Here is a 17,413-nt window from a genome sequence, read left to right as displayed (position 1 = left end):
TGGAGGTGGGAGAAGAAGGCAGATAGAGTCTGGAGGCTGAAGCAGGAATTGTTCAGATATCTCAGACTCTATGTGAACTGTTGATATGATACCTGTACGAAAGACGATATTTCAACCCACTGAATTCACAGATTAACACGAATATCCAAATTCAGTTTATCAGGAAGAACAAGCCTTTCCTCAATATCCAGAACTGACATCGCCTGGGAGCTGGTCAGAAATGCAGAATGGCAGGTCTCACCAAACCTACTGAATCAGAATCTGCATTTAAATAAAATCCCCGGGTAACTCATGTGCACACTGAAGTTTGTGAATCCCAGCTCTAGAAAATGGTTTCTCTACAAATCGAAACCACCATGAGATACCACCTCGCACCTGTCAGAATGGCTCAAAGTAACAATTCGGGCAACAACAGATGTTGGCGAGGATGTGGAGAAAAAGGATCTCTTTAGCACTGTTGGTGGGAATGCAAACTGGTGCAGACACTCTGGAAAACAGTATAGAGGCTCCTCAAAAAAATAAAAATAGAACTACCCTACCCAGCAATTGCACTAACAGGTATTTACCCAAAGGATACAAAAATGCTGATTCGAAGGGGCACACACACTCCAGTGTTTATAGCAGCACTATCGACAACAGCCAAAGTATAGAAAGAGCCCAGATGTGCATTGACTGACAAATGGATAAAGAAGATGTGGTATATATATTCAATGGACTATTACTTGGCGACCAAAAAAGAATGAAATCTTGCCATTTGCAACAACGTGGATGGAACTAGAGGGTATTATGCTAAGTGAAATAAGTGAGTCAAAGAAAAATAGCGTATGACTTCACTCGCATGTGGATTTAAGAAACAAAACAGATGAACATAGGGGAAGGGAAACAAAAAAAAGGTAAAAACAGAGAGGGAGACAAACTTTAAGAGACTTTTATGTGCTCTTATAGAAAACAAACTGAGGGTTGCTGTAGGGTGTTGGGGGGATGGGCTAAATGGGTGATGGTCATTAAGGAGGGCACTTGTTGGGATGAGCACTGGGTGTTACATATTAAGTGATAAATCACTAAATTCTATTCCTGAAACATTATTATTCTATATTAACTAATGTGGATTTAAATCTTAAAAAAAGCGAAGAAACAAAGTTAAAAAAAAAAAAAAAGAAAATGGTTTCTAGCACCCCAGAGAACAGGTCCTCCCAGAAGACATTAATGAAGGTGGCGATGGGAATGAGGGGTTCAGAGGTCCTGGGGCCCAGCCCGAGCCTCCTCTGAGCCAGGCTGGGAAGCTGGCAGGGACGATGGTGAGCTTGCAGGTAGGCATGCATGGGATGCAGTTGGCAGGGTCTGAGGTGAAGAATGCTGTGCTGGTGGAGGAGGAGGAGGTTGGATTGTGGGATACAGCACACCGGGAGGTAGGTGCTGGCACTATGGGAAGCCACTGGCCAGCTGTGTCCCCAAGAGGTCATCCAGACACACTGCACACGGGCTGGAAGCGTCTCCTCCATCCCAGTTGTCTACCGCACTCCTAGGAACTCACCACCTTTGGTTCCTGAGCCCCCTACAAACCCTCGACGCTCCGTCCAACGTGGGGCTTACTTAAATGCGCACGTTACTTTAGGTAAGAAATTTCTCTCCCAGGAATTTGCTCTTGCACCTTGTGAACAATGGTGCACACCACGGCAATGTTTAATGATGGTGAAAAACTGCATCCGACTCAAGTGCCCAACAAGAGGGAATTCACTAAATCAACGATGGTATTTAGTTCGCCCATGAGTTAGAATACTCTACGTAGCTCTTAAAAGTGATGTTATAGATGCATGTTTAATGACATTGGAAAATGTTTGCTATGAATTAATTAAAAAGAATAGGCTACAGAATTGTAAGCACAGTGTGATCCCAATTGGGCGAAAATGTAACAATACATTAGATTATAGATAGAGGGGAGAAGAAAAACCAAAATGTTAACGGTACTTGGATTAGGGGTAATTTTAACTTTCTTCTTTGTAATTTTTAACTTTTTACATTTTCTACAATGTCCATGTGGTAGTTTACTAACGCAGAAAGAAACCCCAGTAAATTATATACCTACGAGATGTGGCCACCTCCGTCTGACCCTTCTGCTCAGGGCCACCCTCGGGCCCTGCTTCCTCACTCCCAGCCTGGGCCCCTCTGCCCGCACAGAGCCAGGGAGCCTGAGGCAGGCCAGAGCCACTGGCCAGAGCCGCTGCCTTCACACTTCCCAGTACTCTCTGGAGCATAGCGTCACGGCAGCCCTTGGCTGCATCAGAACAGTTTACTGTAACGTGACAGGGGAGTTTTCAATTTCCTAAAACCCATTTCTTGTCAACACTGGCTGCTAAATATTTTATGCCTTCTGGTCCTCTGGCACCTTGGGGACCTGCTTGCTCAGACCTTTCTGCCAGTCATTATGATGAAAAGATGGCTCCCTGATGGGTGGGTGAGGAGGGGGAAGGGGGAGAGGAAAGAGGGGAAGGAAGGAAGGAAGAGCAAGTGCTTTTCTGCTCTCTCCTTCCTGCCCTGTGCACAGAGCACCTGGAAAAGAAGGAACAGGGCTCTGAGAGTCAGTCCTGGCTCTGTCACAGAGCCTGTGTGTTAGTTCTGGAGCAGACCAAATACACAAGCTTCTCTGATTTCCCTCCTGTTAGTGACAGGGGTGCTCAGGCTTAATGTCCCCTTGCTAAAATGGAGAACAAGGCTTTAGAATTGCTGTGGTCCCTCCAGCTCCCACATTCTGTGGTCCTGAGAAGGGATAGAGCCCCCTCTCTTCTGTTCCCCAGAACACTCTGTGCCTTTATCAAAGCACTCTGAGATGACTGCCTTATTGCAGACTTATTTGTTCTCAAAAACAGGATTGCCAGATGAATGAATGACTACATGACTGGTCAACGGCACGGAGAGAGCGAGGGATTTGGGGCCAGCACACCTCACCTCTTATCTCAGTTCTACAATTACTACAGGTGTGCGTTACTTAAACACTTTGAACTTCTTTCCTCATATGTAAATGGAGGTAATAAATATTACATAGAGTAATTGTGAGTATCAAGACAATGTACAAGGAATTGCTTTGTAAATTATAAAGGGAATGAATATTTACAGCCTATTACTAGCTGCCAGGCACTGTGCTAGGCAATTTATGTACAGGGTTTCATTAAAAAATTCATTTCCACATCCCTGATGGAAACAAGCACAGGGCTCTGCATTTAGAACTGCAATTCCCCCCCCCCCCCCCGCCCCGAGCCTCAGTTCTCTTATCTGTAAAATGGGGTAGATAATATCACCTCTTGGGAATATTGTGACAGCTAGGTAAGAAAAAGGAAGTCCTACTCATCTCTGTATTCTCCTTTCTAACAGTGCCTGGCACATAAGAAGTTCTTCAGAAGTCATTTTGGACCCTGCATATGGTCACACCCTGTAGCCTGCTGAGCTAGGAACCAATCCCCTCTTTTGATTGGCGGCAACATCTTCTGTTTCTTCTCTTCTCCATTCCTCCCTCTAGTTTCTCCTTGGGCCTGGGCTTATTTCCACCCAGGGGAGCTGGCCAAGTTCCTTGGTTCCCTGCTTTGCACTCTTGCCTCTGAGCTGTGTTCTTAGCTCTCTGGCTTACTCCCTGCTCCCCACGGGGCAGTAAAACAGCTCTGAGTGTTTGTACAGAGGAAGCTCTCAGAATGAAAGCCAGCACCCCCGCCCATACGTGTATATAAAAATATAAGCCGTGTCTGGAGAGTTTGGTAAAAAAAAAAAAATTCCATGCTTAGATTCAGATGAGGGTAGCGAGAACCAGGGGCAAAGGGATTTCAGCCCAGGATTTCTGAAGCTAAGTGTGGGTTTTTCCCCCGTTCCACCACACGCCGGTTGTCCTCTGAGCTTTTGATTTGGCTGCGTGGTAGCACCTCTCACTAAAGTAAAACAACTTTCCAACGTGTGGATTGAAAATTTTCAGTGCCCTGTGCTGGCTGGTGCGGGGCCCGTTTTGAGAATTGAAAATACTCGCGTGCACATCCTCAGGCCGTAGCAGCTTCCTGACGGGTAATTCAAGCTTGCTCACAGACTGGAGAGGGAAATTCTCGAGCCAGCAAGGGGAAGCCTGCCAAATTGGAAAGACGAGTGGCAGAGAACAGATTCCATTCTGGAGCGGAACAATCACATTAGCCAGTGCAGAGGAAAACCACGCCAGCAACCGAAAGGGATGTGACGCGGGTGTTGGGACCGCCAGCACCAGCCTTGGGGCTCTGGGGACAGCGCTCCACAACACATGTCACTAACAGGGGGGCCTCCTGGCCTCTGTTGCACCCTGAGTACAGGGAGCAGGTGAACAGTCAGTGGAAAAGGGCCTGTGTGCAGCCTGCCCTACAAGGGGGTTTAAAAAGCTAAGTGTGGTTATTGCTGTCCCCACCCTACAATTTAATGTAACTCGTGCCTTCCTTTTTCCTGGGTTTTGCTAATGCTGGCAGCTCTGGCCAGGCCCTGCCGAAAGATCTAGCAATAAAGGACACTTTCCTTGCCAAGACGTTGCAGGACAAACTAAGGACATGCTGAACTGCCAGTCACTGGGTCTGCACTGGATTACTGGTGTTCACTGCTAAGGTCCAAACTGTTTGGCACGGCATGGGAAGGTCGTTCCCCAACTGGCCCCAAATAACACTCCAGTTTCAACTCCTGCTTCTTCATTCCAAGAACCTTATGCTCAAGCATTCAATCTTCCAATGGTCCTTGAATATACCGGGGCCATGAACATCTTTGTACCTTTGCACATGCTGTTCCCTTTGTGTGAAATGTCTCCATTCTTCCTGGCCACCCAGAAACCCCTATTAAACCCTCAAAACCTGGCACAAATTGCACTTCCTTTGTGAACGTGGGCACCAGAACTTCTGCTGATTGACCACCTTTCAAGTGCCAAGCGGTGCCAGGAGACTAGTATGCACTGTTCGCATTTTCTCGAAGCAATCCTGCCAGGCTGGAGTCAGCTATTTCCATTTTTAAAATATAAAAAAAAAGAGGTTCAAAGGACTTCAGGAATTTGTCCAAAGTCACTCAGTTAGCGGCAAAGCGTGGAGTCAATCAGCCAATCAATTAATTAATCACCAAATACTGGTTGTATTCCTACTGTATACAAGGTACTCTGGTTAGAGCAGAGGAAAAGATGAACAGAATTCCTGTCCTCATGTCATTTACAGCAGAGAAAGAGAAAAGACAATGTACAAGTACCTGTGTTTCCAAAGAGGGGACTCACAGGCAGCTATGGATTTAAATTCACAGCATTTGACTCTCTGCTGCCTTTGAAGCTTCCTTGGGCAGATTTCTTCACTGTCCACGGGGATCCCTCTGACGACCACCTGTCATCCCTCTGGTGAACTCCCAGAGCACCGAGCTTCACCCTACTCATCTTTGTGTCCTTAGTGCTTCCCCAGGCCCAGCCCCAAGAATGTGCTCTTCAAAGGCTAGTGCAGCATAAAGATGGGGGGCCAGCGGGAGAGCTGGGTACTGGTGAGAGGATGAGCGTGCAGCCCCAGGGCTCTAGTAGGCAGAGTTCTCCCCTTACCTGAGAAATATCCATGACGGAGTCACAGCTGAGGGGCCGGGCTGAGGTAAGATCATTGGAGCCCAGCAGGGTGGAGATGACCCCATTCTGATCAATGCGTCTGATCATGGTGCCATCCACGAAGTAAATCAGCCCAGACTTGTCCACCGTGATGCCTGGGAAAGAGAAGCCAAAAACAGCGTTAGAGGTGGTAACAACCTACGCGCAGATGGAGCCTTGTGGGCTGATTAAGAACCTCCCCTCTGTGATTTGATTGCATCCTCCCCACAGGATTCATTCCCCATCCAAAGGCTGGAAGACAGATGCCCAGAGGCTTAGGGTGACTTATTCAAAGCAGGGATTAGAACCCGAGTCTCCAGGGCTCTGGTCCCTCCACCTTACTGCTGAGATTTTTACCTATCAGCTTAGGTAGTCACCAAAACTGGACTCCTACTTCTGGGGGTTTGTCAAGCACTGGACGTAGCAGTACGGAGAACCCTTTTCACTATCAAAGCTGTGAGTTAAGTTAACCTAACTTCTGAAGCCTTGTAATTCTCGTAATTAAATCCATCCCCATTTTGGTAACAATTTTTCTTTTCTTCCAAGAGAATCATCCTCCATGTTTTTCTATTCTTAGTTTATGGTCATTGGTAATTATAGATGTATACAGCCTAAACATGAATCCTTTGGGTTTGTGTAGAGAATATGGGTGAAATAAATGTTTTAAAAAGGCACATGGAAGAGAGCAGTCTGAATTCACCATTCACTTTCTCCATGACCAGCTGTGTGGCCTTGGGCAAGTCACTGGATATCTCTGCGTTTGGATTCTCAGCTCTTAAATAAAGGGATTGTTCTAAATTTGTACTTCTCACTCCCGGCTGTGTTTGTGAATCATCTGGAAGCCTTCTATCATGTATCCCACAGGTAGTTGGTTCAGAACATCTCAAGTGCAGCCTGAATATTTATCTGTATTTTTGACAAGCACCTTGGGTGATCATGATATGAAACAAAGTTTCATATCTAGTAAATCAGTACTTCTTAACCAGTGATGTGTATCAGAATCATCCTGAAATGTTTATTTCCCCCCCTCCCCAACACATCCCTGCTTGGCCTCACTCCTGGAAATACTCATTCTGGGCGTGGCCGAGACTGATATGTTTTATTGTGGGTGAGACTGATTTCCACCCTCGGGTGCAACATCCCGAGTTTAGAACTAGCCCTACCAAACTGAGAACTGCTCAGGGGTGCTAGGGGGCGACACATGACCCCCAGGAGCACATGGTCTAGATGGGGAGGTTGGGGATGAGCCAGCACCAGGCGGAGTGCCCCAGGGAAAGACATGATGAAGGAAAGGCGATTCTGGTCAGTTTTGCTCTGCTCAGTCTTCTCTGGGCAATGAAATGAAAGAAGGGGTTGGAGAAAGGTTCACAGAGGTAGAGACGCTTGCCAGAGAAAGCTTTCCAGTTGTATAACCTTGGCCATGGCATGTCACTAAGTCCAGCTTCCTCAACCACAGAATGGGGATAATAACATCTGATGTGTAACAGTTAGCCCTCAATAATTATTAGCGACTATAATTATGAGAATTCGACCAGCACTTTGTAAAGACCCTTTGCTCGGGGTCTGCGTGTCTGTGACTGGGGCAGTTTCAGACACCCAAAGGGCTCTGAGTGATGAAAACCCCTGGAGTGGTGTTCTTTCCCCCTCCTTAAGGCTGCTCAGGGCTGGGCAGCGATTTCACACAGAGGACAAGGCAGCCTTCAGGCAGGGAAGCAAGCCTTTCCTCCTCCCTGCCTAGAATGTAAATTAATTACATTCTTTAAGTAGCAGGACAGGAGTTTTCTTGTCTGCCTGGCTATGCTCTGTCTTTCTCTTCCATCTGCTAGGACTGATGAGTGCTCCACGAACAATCAGGATTCTTGTTTACAAAGTTGGCTGCACAGGCTAATAGAAGCGACCTGCCCCCTGATTAATTACTTCAGTTTTTCTCCTTTTGTTGTGCTAAATAGATGGACATCTTTTCTCCTCCCTGCTGCGAAGTGTCTGCATATTGTGGCACCCTTGTCATTTCTATCTGGGTTAATTACAGGCTTTTGGGCAATTTCACTGCTACTACATCTGTGTGCATGCATGCGTGTGTCTGTGTGTGCGGGGGTGGGAGGAGGGCGGGTGGAGAACACATATGTGTGTGAAGCAACTGAGAAAGACCTGGAGAGAATAACACTTTCAAAAAAAAGCGTTTAATTTGAAGAGAATAGAATGTTGCAACTGCACGTGGTGTCGGGGCCGGGGGGGGGGGGGGGTCATTTAGCCCAATCCGCTCATTTACCAATGGGAAAAGTGAGGCCCAAAGGAGGAGGTCAGAGGGCAGGGAACAGTAGGACCGAATCATAATGCAGGATCCCTAAGTGTAAGCCTGTGCTTTCTGCTGCAGGCTACTTGCTCAGTGTTAGGAAATCGTAATTAGGAGGACATCATAGTTAGGGCCATGGATGTCACAATACTTACCCCACAGTTACTACCTGACCAATCAGGTATCTAATAGAAGTTATATAATATTATATATGATGTGGTATGATAACATAAGGTAATGTAATACAACAACTATAATAGGAGTCACTATGAGAATGTTTATCAGGTATCTGGAACCAATGAACCAAGCATTTTCATTCCTGATAATATTTAATCTGTACTGCAACTGTACAGTATATCTCTATTTCATAGGTGAGGAAAATGTGGCTCAGAGAGGTTAAGCAACTCACCTAAACTCACACAGCTATTAGGTGGCAATGTCTGAATTTGAATACAGAACTGCCTGATTTCACTAGACAATAATGCTTTGACTTAAAAGTGCATGTAGCAGCTGCATTTTACCAACCACTTTTCACAGATATTAATTCACTCACTAGGGGTACATCTGGGTCTAGGAGAGGCCTGAAACCTGGCACCATTTGCTAATACAATCACATAGGACATTTTTGTGGTATAGCATATGAAATATATTTATTACAACCCTCAAAACAAACCTAGGAGGTGGACACCGAAGGTAGTGTTACCCCAATTTTATTGAGGGGGATGCTGAGGCTTAGACACTAGAGGTCACCCAGCTTTATGGCCAGCACACAATGGATGCTTTGCTGATGAATGTCGACAATGATGGCTTCTCCTCCAAAAAGCCTTCCCTGTCTTCTAGGCACAGGGGGCCTCTCTCGGCTTTTATTTAAGTCCCTTGCACAGTCCTGTCTCCTGGCTTGCCAGGGAGCACTTCTTCCTCTCTCCCACATCAGTGATTCACGCTCAAGTCTTATTTATTCTGCTACATTAAAATTATCTATGCAACCACAGCATACCGCACACTCAGTAAATACTTGCTGAACAAGTGAGTGGAAAAATTGTGATTGTGGGTATTAAGAGGTCTTTTTGAAGGACTCAAAATTGAAACTTACAGCTAACCCGTCTTACAGCATGTGAACATCTACAAAGATGATACACTGCAATGTTCTTATAAAACAGTAACATGAGAGAGAGCATAAATGTCCAACAGTAGGGGGCTGATAAGTGATGAGACATCCATTCTATGGAATACTATAGAGCCATAAAAATGAGTACAAAGAAGATAGGTAACATGGGGAAATGTTCATGATATACCATCTAGGGGAAAAAAAGTAGGTTACCAAAACAGTTTAATGTGGCCTCATTTTGTTTTTGGTGAGCACACAAACACATGCACGCAAACACATGGAAAAAAGACTAGAAGGAAAGGCAGGAAATGTTACCTGGGAATATCTCTGAGCAGGTGGAATTATGACAATTTTAACTTTTCTCTGCAGACATCTTGGTATTTTCCAAAATGTTTTCACAACGATAAACATGTATTTCTTTTGAAAAATGGAGTGGGCATTAAACCTGAATTTTGCTATCAAAGGGTATGAATTTACAATTTTTTCCAATTCCAAGCCTGACTGTGGTATCAGACTCACAACTCCTGGGAAGTTAACTATTAGGACCTCAATCAACATTACTGCTTGTACTTAAAAAGCAAGGCCTTACTCACCCCTGGGGTTGGTCAGTGTGGCTTCGGTGGCCTTGCCACCATCCCCACAGCGAGTGTCATCAAAAGGGAGGCACTGGTCACCTGTTCCTGCGACCACCTCGGAGTTCTTGACAAGGTCCTTCACCACCACGGTGGACTTGATCTTAAAGACCCTCCGGCTGTTGGTGTCCGAGAGGAAAACAGCCCCGCTCATGGGGTCTGTGGTCAGGTAGTATTTGTGTGCTGGGCTGTGACTGGAAAATAAGGACACACCAGCTGGTGAGTACTTTCTTTCTTCCTATCAGCTAACCAGAGATGTACAACTAGACTTCATGCAAAAAGTCATATGGCGATGGTGTCCCCCTTTTGGGTGATTGTTCCCTAATTTTTCTGACCCCAGTGGTTGGCTTAACTATCCCTCTTACCTAACTAATAATACAAAAAGCTCTTGCCACTGACTGTGATGTCCAGCCAGAGCTATGTCCATATTAGGTACTTAATACATGTTTTCTTAAAAGGATTATCAATGAGGCTTACCACAGGTGGCTTGTAAATCCAAGCCAGAAACAAGAGAGGGCCTGACTTGAAAAAAACACCTCAAGAGTTTAAAACACAAGATCTTCTCCTGCAAGTTTTTATAGCAGCCCTACTGCCTCCTCGGGACTGACTGATAAGTCCCTGGCCAGATCTGACTCCCAGTTGGTGGCAATACAGTCTTCTGTCTATCGTCACGTTATACTTATCAGGGGCCCAGCAGCCTCCCTTCTGCAGTCAGATGTAATGAATTGCAGGATTAGTTTATAATTTGCAGCAACACCCAAGGAAAAATAAATAAACCAAGAGAGTAGTTCTGATGATAGTTCCATATCTGGAAATCAGTCATCATGACAAGGCTGTGCCAACAGAGGAAAGCAAAGGCAGACCACGGTTGTCTGGAGGGTTGCAGAGACAAGGTGCTACCCCTCGGCACATGGCAGGAAAGAGGCACAAGCTTAGGAATCAGATCGGTCTGGGTTTCACGTCTGGCTCTGTCATTTCCAGGTTCTGAAACCTGGGCAAGTTACCTGGCCGTCTGGGCCTGAAGTTTTCTTCCTCTGCAAAATGGGGTATTAACAGCCACCCTGTCGGTATACTGAGAAAATTATATAAAATCGTATGTGAAAGATATTTAGCGTAGTGCATGGCACATGACAGATACTCAATAATTGTGACTGTTCTTTTAATTCCTAGTCATTATGTCTGGTTTTGCAGCTGGAGAGGAAGACAGACTAGGTATTCGTTATTAAGCCTGAATTTTCCTATCATATGGTACAGCTTTATAATTTCTTTCAGGTCTAGGCCGAATTTGGAGCTGGAATCTTAACTCCTGGAAACTAATTTTCAGTTCCTGTGCATGGCCTCGTTACTCCAGGTCTAGGCCAAATTGGAGCTGGAATCCTGGAAACGAATTTTCAGTTCCTGTGCGTGGCCAGCCTCAAACTGCATCTTAACACTGGTATCCCCTTCCAAGTCTCCAGAATGTCTTCCAATTCAAGGGAATCTCCCTCTGTTCAGGTTGGATGGCCCGGCACGGGCCATTTCCACTGGATGGTGGGATGTAAACCGTGCTGGGGATTCAGAGGGCAGACTGAGCAGTGTCTACAGCACCAGCAAAGTAGGCACGCTGTCAATCTTTCAAGATGCAAGTAAGACAATCAGAAGAGTCTAGAAGGAAGCTATTTTATGTTTCATCGGGCATGTAGGTTTTGGGTTCTTTTGAAAAACAAAATTTTATTTCACAGATTGGTGTTTTTTGAATTACATATGAAGACTGGGGCAGCATAATCGTTTCAGTGTCAAGGTCCCTAAAGGTTTTAATTTGGCCCCAACTGTCTGTCATCATAACCATCCCTTGCTTTGGGTGTTATCTTGGGGACTGGCTGCTTCTTAACAGGGCCAGGTTCCCAGACCTAAGATTTCCCTGTTGGTTTTCTCTCCCTGAATTAGACTAAGGTGACGTGATTTTCTCCAACTGTCCTTCCTCTCTAGCTCTAACATGGTTGTCCCATCACATCATCCTTTTCAAATAAAAGGCAGGTCTCTCCGACTGCAGCCTGGGTCCTCTCCAGGCCATTCTTCCTTGTTGTAACCCAGACATTGTCACATCACCCCAGTGCCCTCTCTTCCAGGGCGCCCCATGTTTTATAGGCTGATTTCAGACTCCCCAGCCTAGCAACACTCTCTGCAGCTGCCTCGTATCCCCCGGTACGCCCTGCAGTCCATCAGGGACATCTGGTCCCCCCCCCAACACCTCCGCACCTCCCTATAACTGCTGTTCCCACTCTGTGCAGTGTCCTGTCCCCTTCCCTTTCCAGCCTGCTAAACTCCTACTCATTCTTCAGGTATCCGCTCAGTGGCACCTTTTCTGGCAAAACCTTCCCTAACCCGTGTGTGTGGAGATTCATATCTGCTCATAACTGGGTTACAGGACACTTCACATAATGCCGTGGTATTTATTTATGTGGCTGTCTCCCAGATCTGACAGTCAGTCCTTGAAGGGAAGAGATGGGATTTTATTCATTTTTGTATTTCTAATGTTCAACTTGATGCCTTCTAGGGCATAGCTGTCACTTGCTTTAAATGGATGGTATCTCCATTTTGAGTTTATTTAAATACCATTTTCACTCAAATTACTTGGGTGTTTCTTTTCTTTCTCTTTTGAGGGAAATGGATAACAGGATAGATGTGCTGTTTATGTTGAAATGTCCCTTGTGACTTACCCTCTAATGCAGCACAGATTTGATCTTCCCAGATGACACTGATTCTGGCTAAATAAAATGCAGTGACCTTAGATCCCAGTCTGCAATGTGGGGCAGCCCGGATCTCTCTGCTTCCCTGATGACAGCTGCGAGGTGGGGCGGTGAGCGGGGAGGGGTGGGGGGACGGGGAATCATTTCATTTCTTTGTGCATCACTCATGATAAACCGGTGCTATCTACCTTGGCAGAAAATGTGTCCCTGCGGGAATGTGGTGGGGGCCCTGTCCACTTAGATTAGCCCCCTGAGTTTCTGGCTCATGTCTTCCTGCAGTGACCCAGAGAAGTGCCACTCATGTACAGTTTCTCAGCTCAGTGAATTCCAGAAGAAGGTGGCACCAGCAGGATTGTCCCAGGGAGTCTGTAAGAGCCGTGGCCCATCTTCTCTGCTCAAGGACATATTTGAGGTCTGGCAGTCGGGTTAGTGTAGGGGAAAGAACGCTAGCTTTGAATTTAGAAGATGTGGGTTCTCACTGGAGCAAGTCCCCTAAATCGCTCAAACTGTAGGTCTCTCGGCTGTCAAATGATTAAGTCCCTGCTCTGCGTTGCTCACAGGCTTGTCATCAGGATCAAATGAAATTATACATCTCAACAGCCCTTTCTGGTTGGAAGAGCACTTGGACAGTCTTCAGCGCCCTCCTTCCTCATGCCACCTGCACAGGGAGCAGCACCTGGGCCCCCATCGGGGGCAGGGCCACCGTTGGGTGGAACACGGCTTGGAGAGATGACTGTCACTGGTACGAAGGCATCCGCTACCACCTCTGGGTGTGTGTTCCGTCCCAGACACCATCCTTGTGCTCTGCACGCACAGCCTGACGTTCCTCACAACTGCCATGTAAGGCAGGTGCTTTTTTTTTTTAGTATTTCAGAAAACTAAGACCACCAGAGGTGAAGTGCCTTGACCAGAGCTAGAGACTGCTAGGTGGCAGGATGGGTTTCTGACTCCAATCTTCTTGACCTAAAGGCTGTGTTCTTCCTATTTCCCCACACTGCCTCTCTAAGCCTAGGAAGCACCATTGCCCTTACTCACTGGGGAGCATCTGATCACGTCCAAGTCCTGAGATCCAGTTCCAGCATCATTTCATCTGAAATGCCATTCCTGGATCCCCAGACCCCCAGACCCCAGACCTCCCCTGGAGAACTGGCCACTTGCTTCGTCGTGTCACCAGACCCTTAGCAAATATACTTTTCCTACCTGTAGGACCTTAAGACACTGTTCTGCTTAGTTGTCTGTCTCCTCAATGACATCTCGAACTCTTCAAGGGCAGGGACTAGCTTCGAGTCCCTGCTGCTTGGCCCTGGGCTGGTGCAGAGTAAGTGCTCCAGAAAAGCCCACAAATTTATGCAACGGTGAATGAATGGCTATCCATCTTGCTGGGAGCATACAGGGGAAATAATAATGCTATGGATCTTACAGTGATGGTTCTCAAACATGGTTACACAGCACATTCACCAGGAAAGCCTAAGAAAGAAAAACCTCATCCACAATATCTGAAGAGCCTGGGCATCTGTCCCTTTAAGATCTCTCCAGGCGACTCTGAGGCACAGCCAGATTTGGAAACTGAGGCCTTAGAGGCATGCTCTTCAAATTTTAATATGCAGATGAATTACCTGGAGATTGTATTAAAATGCAGATTCCAGTTCAGCAGTTCTGAGGTGTGGCCTGAGAGCATATGTTTCTAATAAGTTCTCAGAGGATACCAGTGTGGTCTGTCTGCTTGCTTTGAGCAGCAAGGCCTTTGAATACTCTCAAAACCATGGAAGGTGGCCTACAGCTGAAAGCCCCGGGATCAGCTCTGCAGCAGGGACCATGTCTGAGTCAGTTCTGATTCCTGGTATCTTGAGCCGGGCTGGGCACAGAGAAGGGTCACAGCTCTGTTTCCTGAGTCCACTGTGGGACCCACATTCTTTTCTACTTCCACAAACGTGAGCTTGGCACTTCTGGAAGCTACGTACACACTTGGATGCTATAAGAGTACCATTCCGGACATTCATGAACTGAAATCAAGCCTCACACTGTCCTCTTTCTGGATGGTGTGGGACTTTCCTGATAGGAGCTGGGAGTCCAGGGACTAGAGGCAATCTATTCCCTGCTTCTTAGTGAGAATTCTCCCTTTGTCTCAGAGTAACTAGCATCCTCCGACCACATTTGGTGGTGGCCCTGGTAGAACTTGATTTACTGGTTTTTAGAACCAGGGGGGAGAGCCACAAAGACAGGGGTTCAAATACTAGTTCTACCACTCACTTAGTAGGTGACCTTGGGCAAATCACTTCATTACTCTGAGCCTGAGTTTCTTCATCTAAGAAATGGGGATAATCACAACTACATTAAAGGGCTACTCTGAGGACAAAATTGTATAAAGAATATAAATTTCTGAGCATAGTGCCAGTTCCATTAAGAAATAAAAATGCCCAGGGGCGCCCGGGTGGCTCAGTTGGTTAAGCTCTGACTTTGGCTCAGGTCATGATCACACAGTGAGTTTGAGCCCCTCATCGGGCTCTGTGCTGACAGCTCGGAGCCTGGAGCCTGCTTTGGATTCTGTGTCTCCCTCTCTATTTGTTCCTCTGCCCCCTCTCTCTTTCAAAAATAAAGATTAAATAAAATTTTTAAAAAAGAAATAAAAATGCCCAATAAATGGCAGCTGGTCACCTGGAGAAACCTTCAGAGTATTTATGTTACTGCATAATGGAAAAGCCAAGTATGTCAGACTTAATATTAATATTGTCTGGCCCAACCTACTTCCTGGGGGAAGTTAGGGCTTTCTGTTGGAGTTAACTTAATACGTTGATGGAGATTGATGAAGACCTGAGTTCAAATGTGCCCCTGAAAAAGGCATCAAGCATCCTCTATCACCCTGGGGAAGAGATCCAGGAGGAAATGAGGATCCTCGTTCCCTGTAAGGGTCCACAGAAGAAGATGCCCAAAGGATTAGGGGTCCCTGCACAGTGGGCTGGTATGGAGGCTGAACAGCCAGAGGCATGCAAGGCTGCCCTGGGGAGCATGTGTGCAGGCTACCATTCCTGGGAACAGCTGAGACGGTAAATGCTCATGCACAGAGAGGATAAAATTTTAGAATTTTTAATCCCCTTCTGACATTTATGAATGGGGACACCAAGGCCTAGAGAGGGGAAGGGATTTACCAATATCCAGGTGCCAGTTAAAATCAGAGCTCAGACTTAGGTGTTTTCATTCCAGATTTTCTTTAAGAAACCAGAGAAGGCAGAAACAAATTCCTTTTTTCCTTCCACTTGGTTTTACTTTAGAAATAGTTTTTGGCACCTCAGAAAACGATGAATTGAGGGAGGGCAGGAAACTGGCTTTGAAATCATGCCATGGATGTACCAAAAGATCACTAAACATCAGGCACCAAAACCACAGCTCTCACAGTTCACAGATGATGAGACTGGAAGCCAGAAAAGCGGGATGCCCAACCCAAAGCCACACAAGTGCACAGCAAAGCTGGACAAGAACCCTGACCTACTAATTCTTCCCAGCTCGGTCCCCTGTAACCCCGCTGCGTCCCAGGCAGTTACCGCCACTCACTGAAGGTCTCAACGTGAAATGCTAGGTTTTCACCCAAGATCCTCGTATGAAATGTACTTCTATGTTTTCTCTAAAACTGAACCTGAAGGTATGTATCGATGTATAGTTCAGTATCAGCCACACAAAGCTCACTACTTTTAGATTTCCGTGTCAGGAAAAAGTATTCTCCCCTCTGAGAAGTGAGCACATTTTCCCATTTCTGAGAACGCAAACCATGAGAATAGTTATGTTTCCCTGTTTGCTCTGGCTGCCAGGAAGTCCAGGGTCTAATCTGACATACAATCACACATATGTGTTTCCTCTTGTTTCCTTTTGTTACCAACTTCTATTTAATTTACTTTAAGACACGTATCTTTGGTTGTAAGAGGACTGAATTCCTTTTTGGGAAAGTTGACACCATCATCATCATATAATTGTTATGATGATGATGATAATAATAATAATAATAATACTAGCAATAATAACAGCAGCCATGTCTGGAGCTCCCCTCTGTGCCTGGCACAATGCTAGATACTTTACAAGTATCCTCTGTAACCCTTAAAATGGCTTCCAAGAGAGATTTTGTTGACCTCAAGTCAAAAAGTAAAGCTCAGAAAGATGAGGTGATTTTTTTTTTTCAAGGTCAGACAATGGGCGGGCGGGGAGGGGGCGGGTTTCAATTTTCTCATCTGTAGATTAGATGTGCCATGAGCACCTACTTCACAGGGTGCTTGGGGGATCAACTGCTATAGCCCATGTAAATCCATGAACCTTCTTTCTGCCTCATGCTAAATGCTCTGTCCATGTTATTATTATCTTAAAATAATATACACGATTGTTACATTAATACCATATCTAATTACATAGATACGGATATGATCATTATTGGGTTTGGGGTCTGCCTCTTTCCGCCAGCCTAAGATTTTCTTTTATTCCCACTCAGCACCCAGCCCAAGCGCCACTTTGGTATGAGCCACCTGTGGGTAACTGCCCCACTGTGGGGCAGCTGTGGATAGCTGCCCCAGCTCCATTTGCCCACAACTACGTCAGGTCACCCAGATGTGTGTGAGGCAGGGGACTCTGAAGTGACTGTTCCCCAGGAGTCAGAAGAGTGCCCCAAAGGCAGTGGTGCTGATGGGCAGACGTTTCTCTTGGTGTCTCTGATGAGGTGGCTCCCTTCTGCCTGCTGAGCCTCACTGTGAGCCTACACGACAAATCCACTCTGTGATAAAGCTCCTATTTGATGAACCACCTATCTGGGTGGCTCATATGGTCTAAACATTCCTCCCCACTCTTCCCTTGCTGGCAAACTTTCTGGTGGGGTCACCTAGCATCCTAGCCACCAAAGCCAAGGCACCTGCAATGCCCACAGAAGTGCAAATCTGAAACCTGTCTTTGTCCAACTTCTTCACCTGATCGAGATGTTCTCAAGACGTCCCATTGTGACCATGAAAGCCATTGAACACAGTTAGGAGGTTGTCCTCATTTACTCCAAGGATAAACGGACTGGTGTTCAAATTACTATGC

The 17,413-nt window shown here is 46.1% G+C and overlaps 1 protein-coding gene across 8 annotated transcripts in view; it reads right to left on the bottom strand.

Annotated features, from left to right (window-relative positions):
* Positions 1-17,413, bottom strand: part of TENM4 (teneurin transmembrane protein 4) — a 748,341-nt gene that overhangs the window by 40,105 nt on the left and 690,823 nt on the right. For all 8 annotated transcript variants that reach the window (XM_043580116.1, XM_043580117.1, XM_043580115.1 and 5 more), the window contains 2 exons: positions 9,591-9,823; positions 5,558-5,712 (listed from right to left, as the gene is read on the bottom strand). In XM_043580116.1, the coding sequence (XP_043436051.1) occupies positions 5,558-5,712; positions 9,591-9,823 (388 nt within the window). The remainder of the gene's footprint in view (positions 1-5,557; positions 5,713-9,590; positions 9,824-17,413) is intronic.

Source organism: Prionailurus bengalensis, chromosome D1 (genome assembly GCF_016509475.1).
Source record: "Prionailurus bengalensis isolate Pbe53 chromosome D1, Fcat_Pben_1.1_paternal_pri, whole genome shotgun sequence".
NCBI lineage: Eukaryota > Metazoa > Chordata > Mammalia > Carnivora > Felidae > Prionailurus > Prionailurus bengalensis.
The sequence above is the reverse complement of the archived record's forward strand: the minus strand, read 5'-3'. Positions and strand labels throughout refer to the sequence as shown.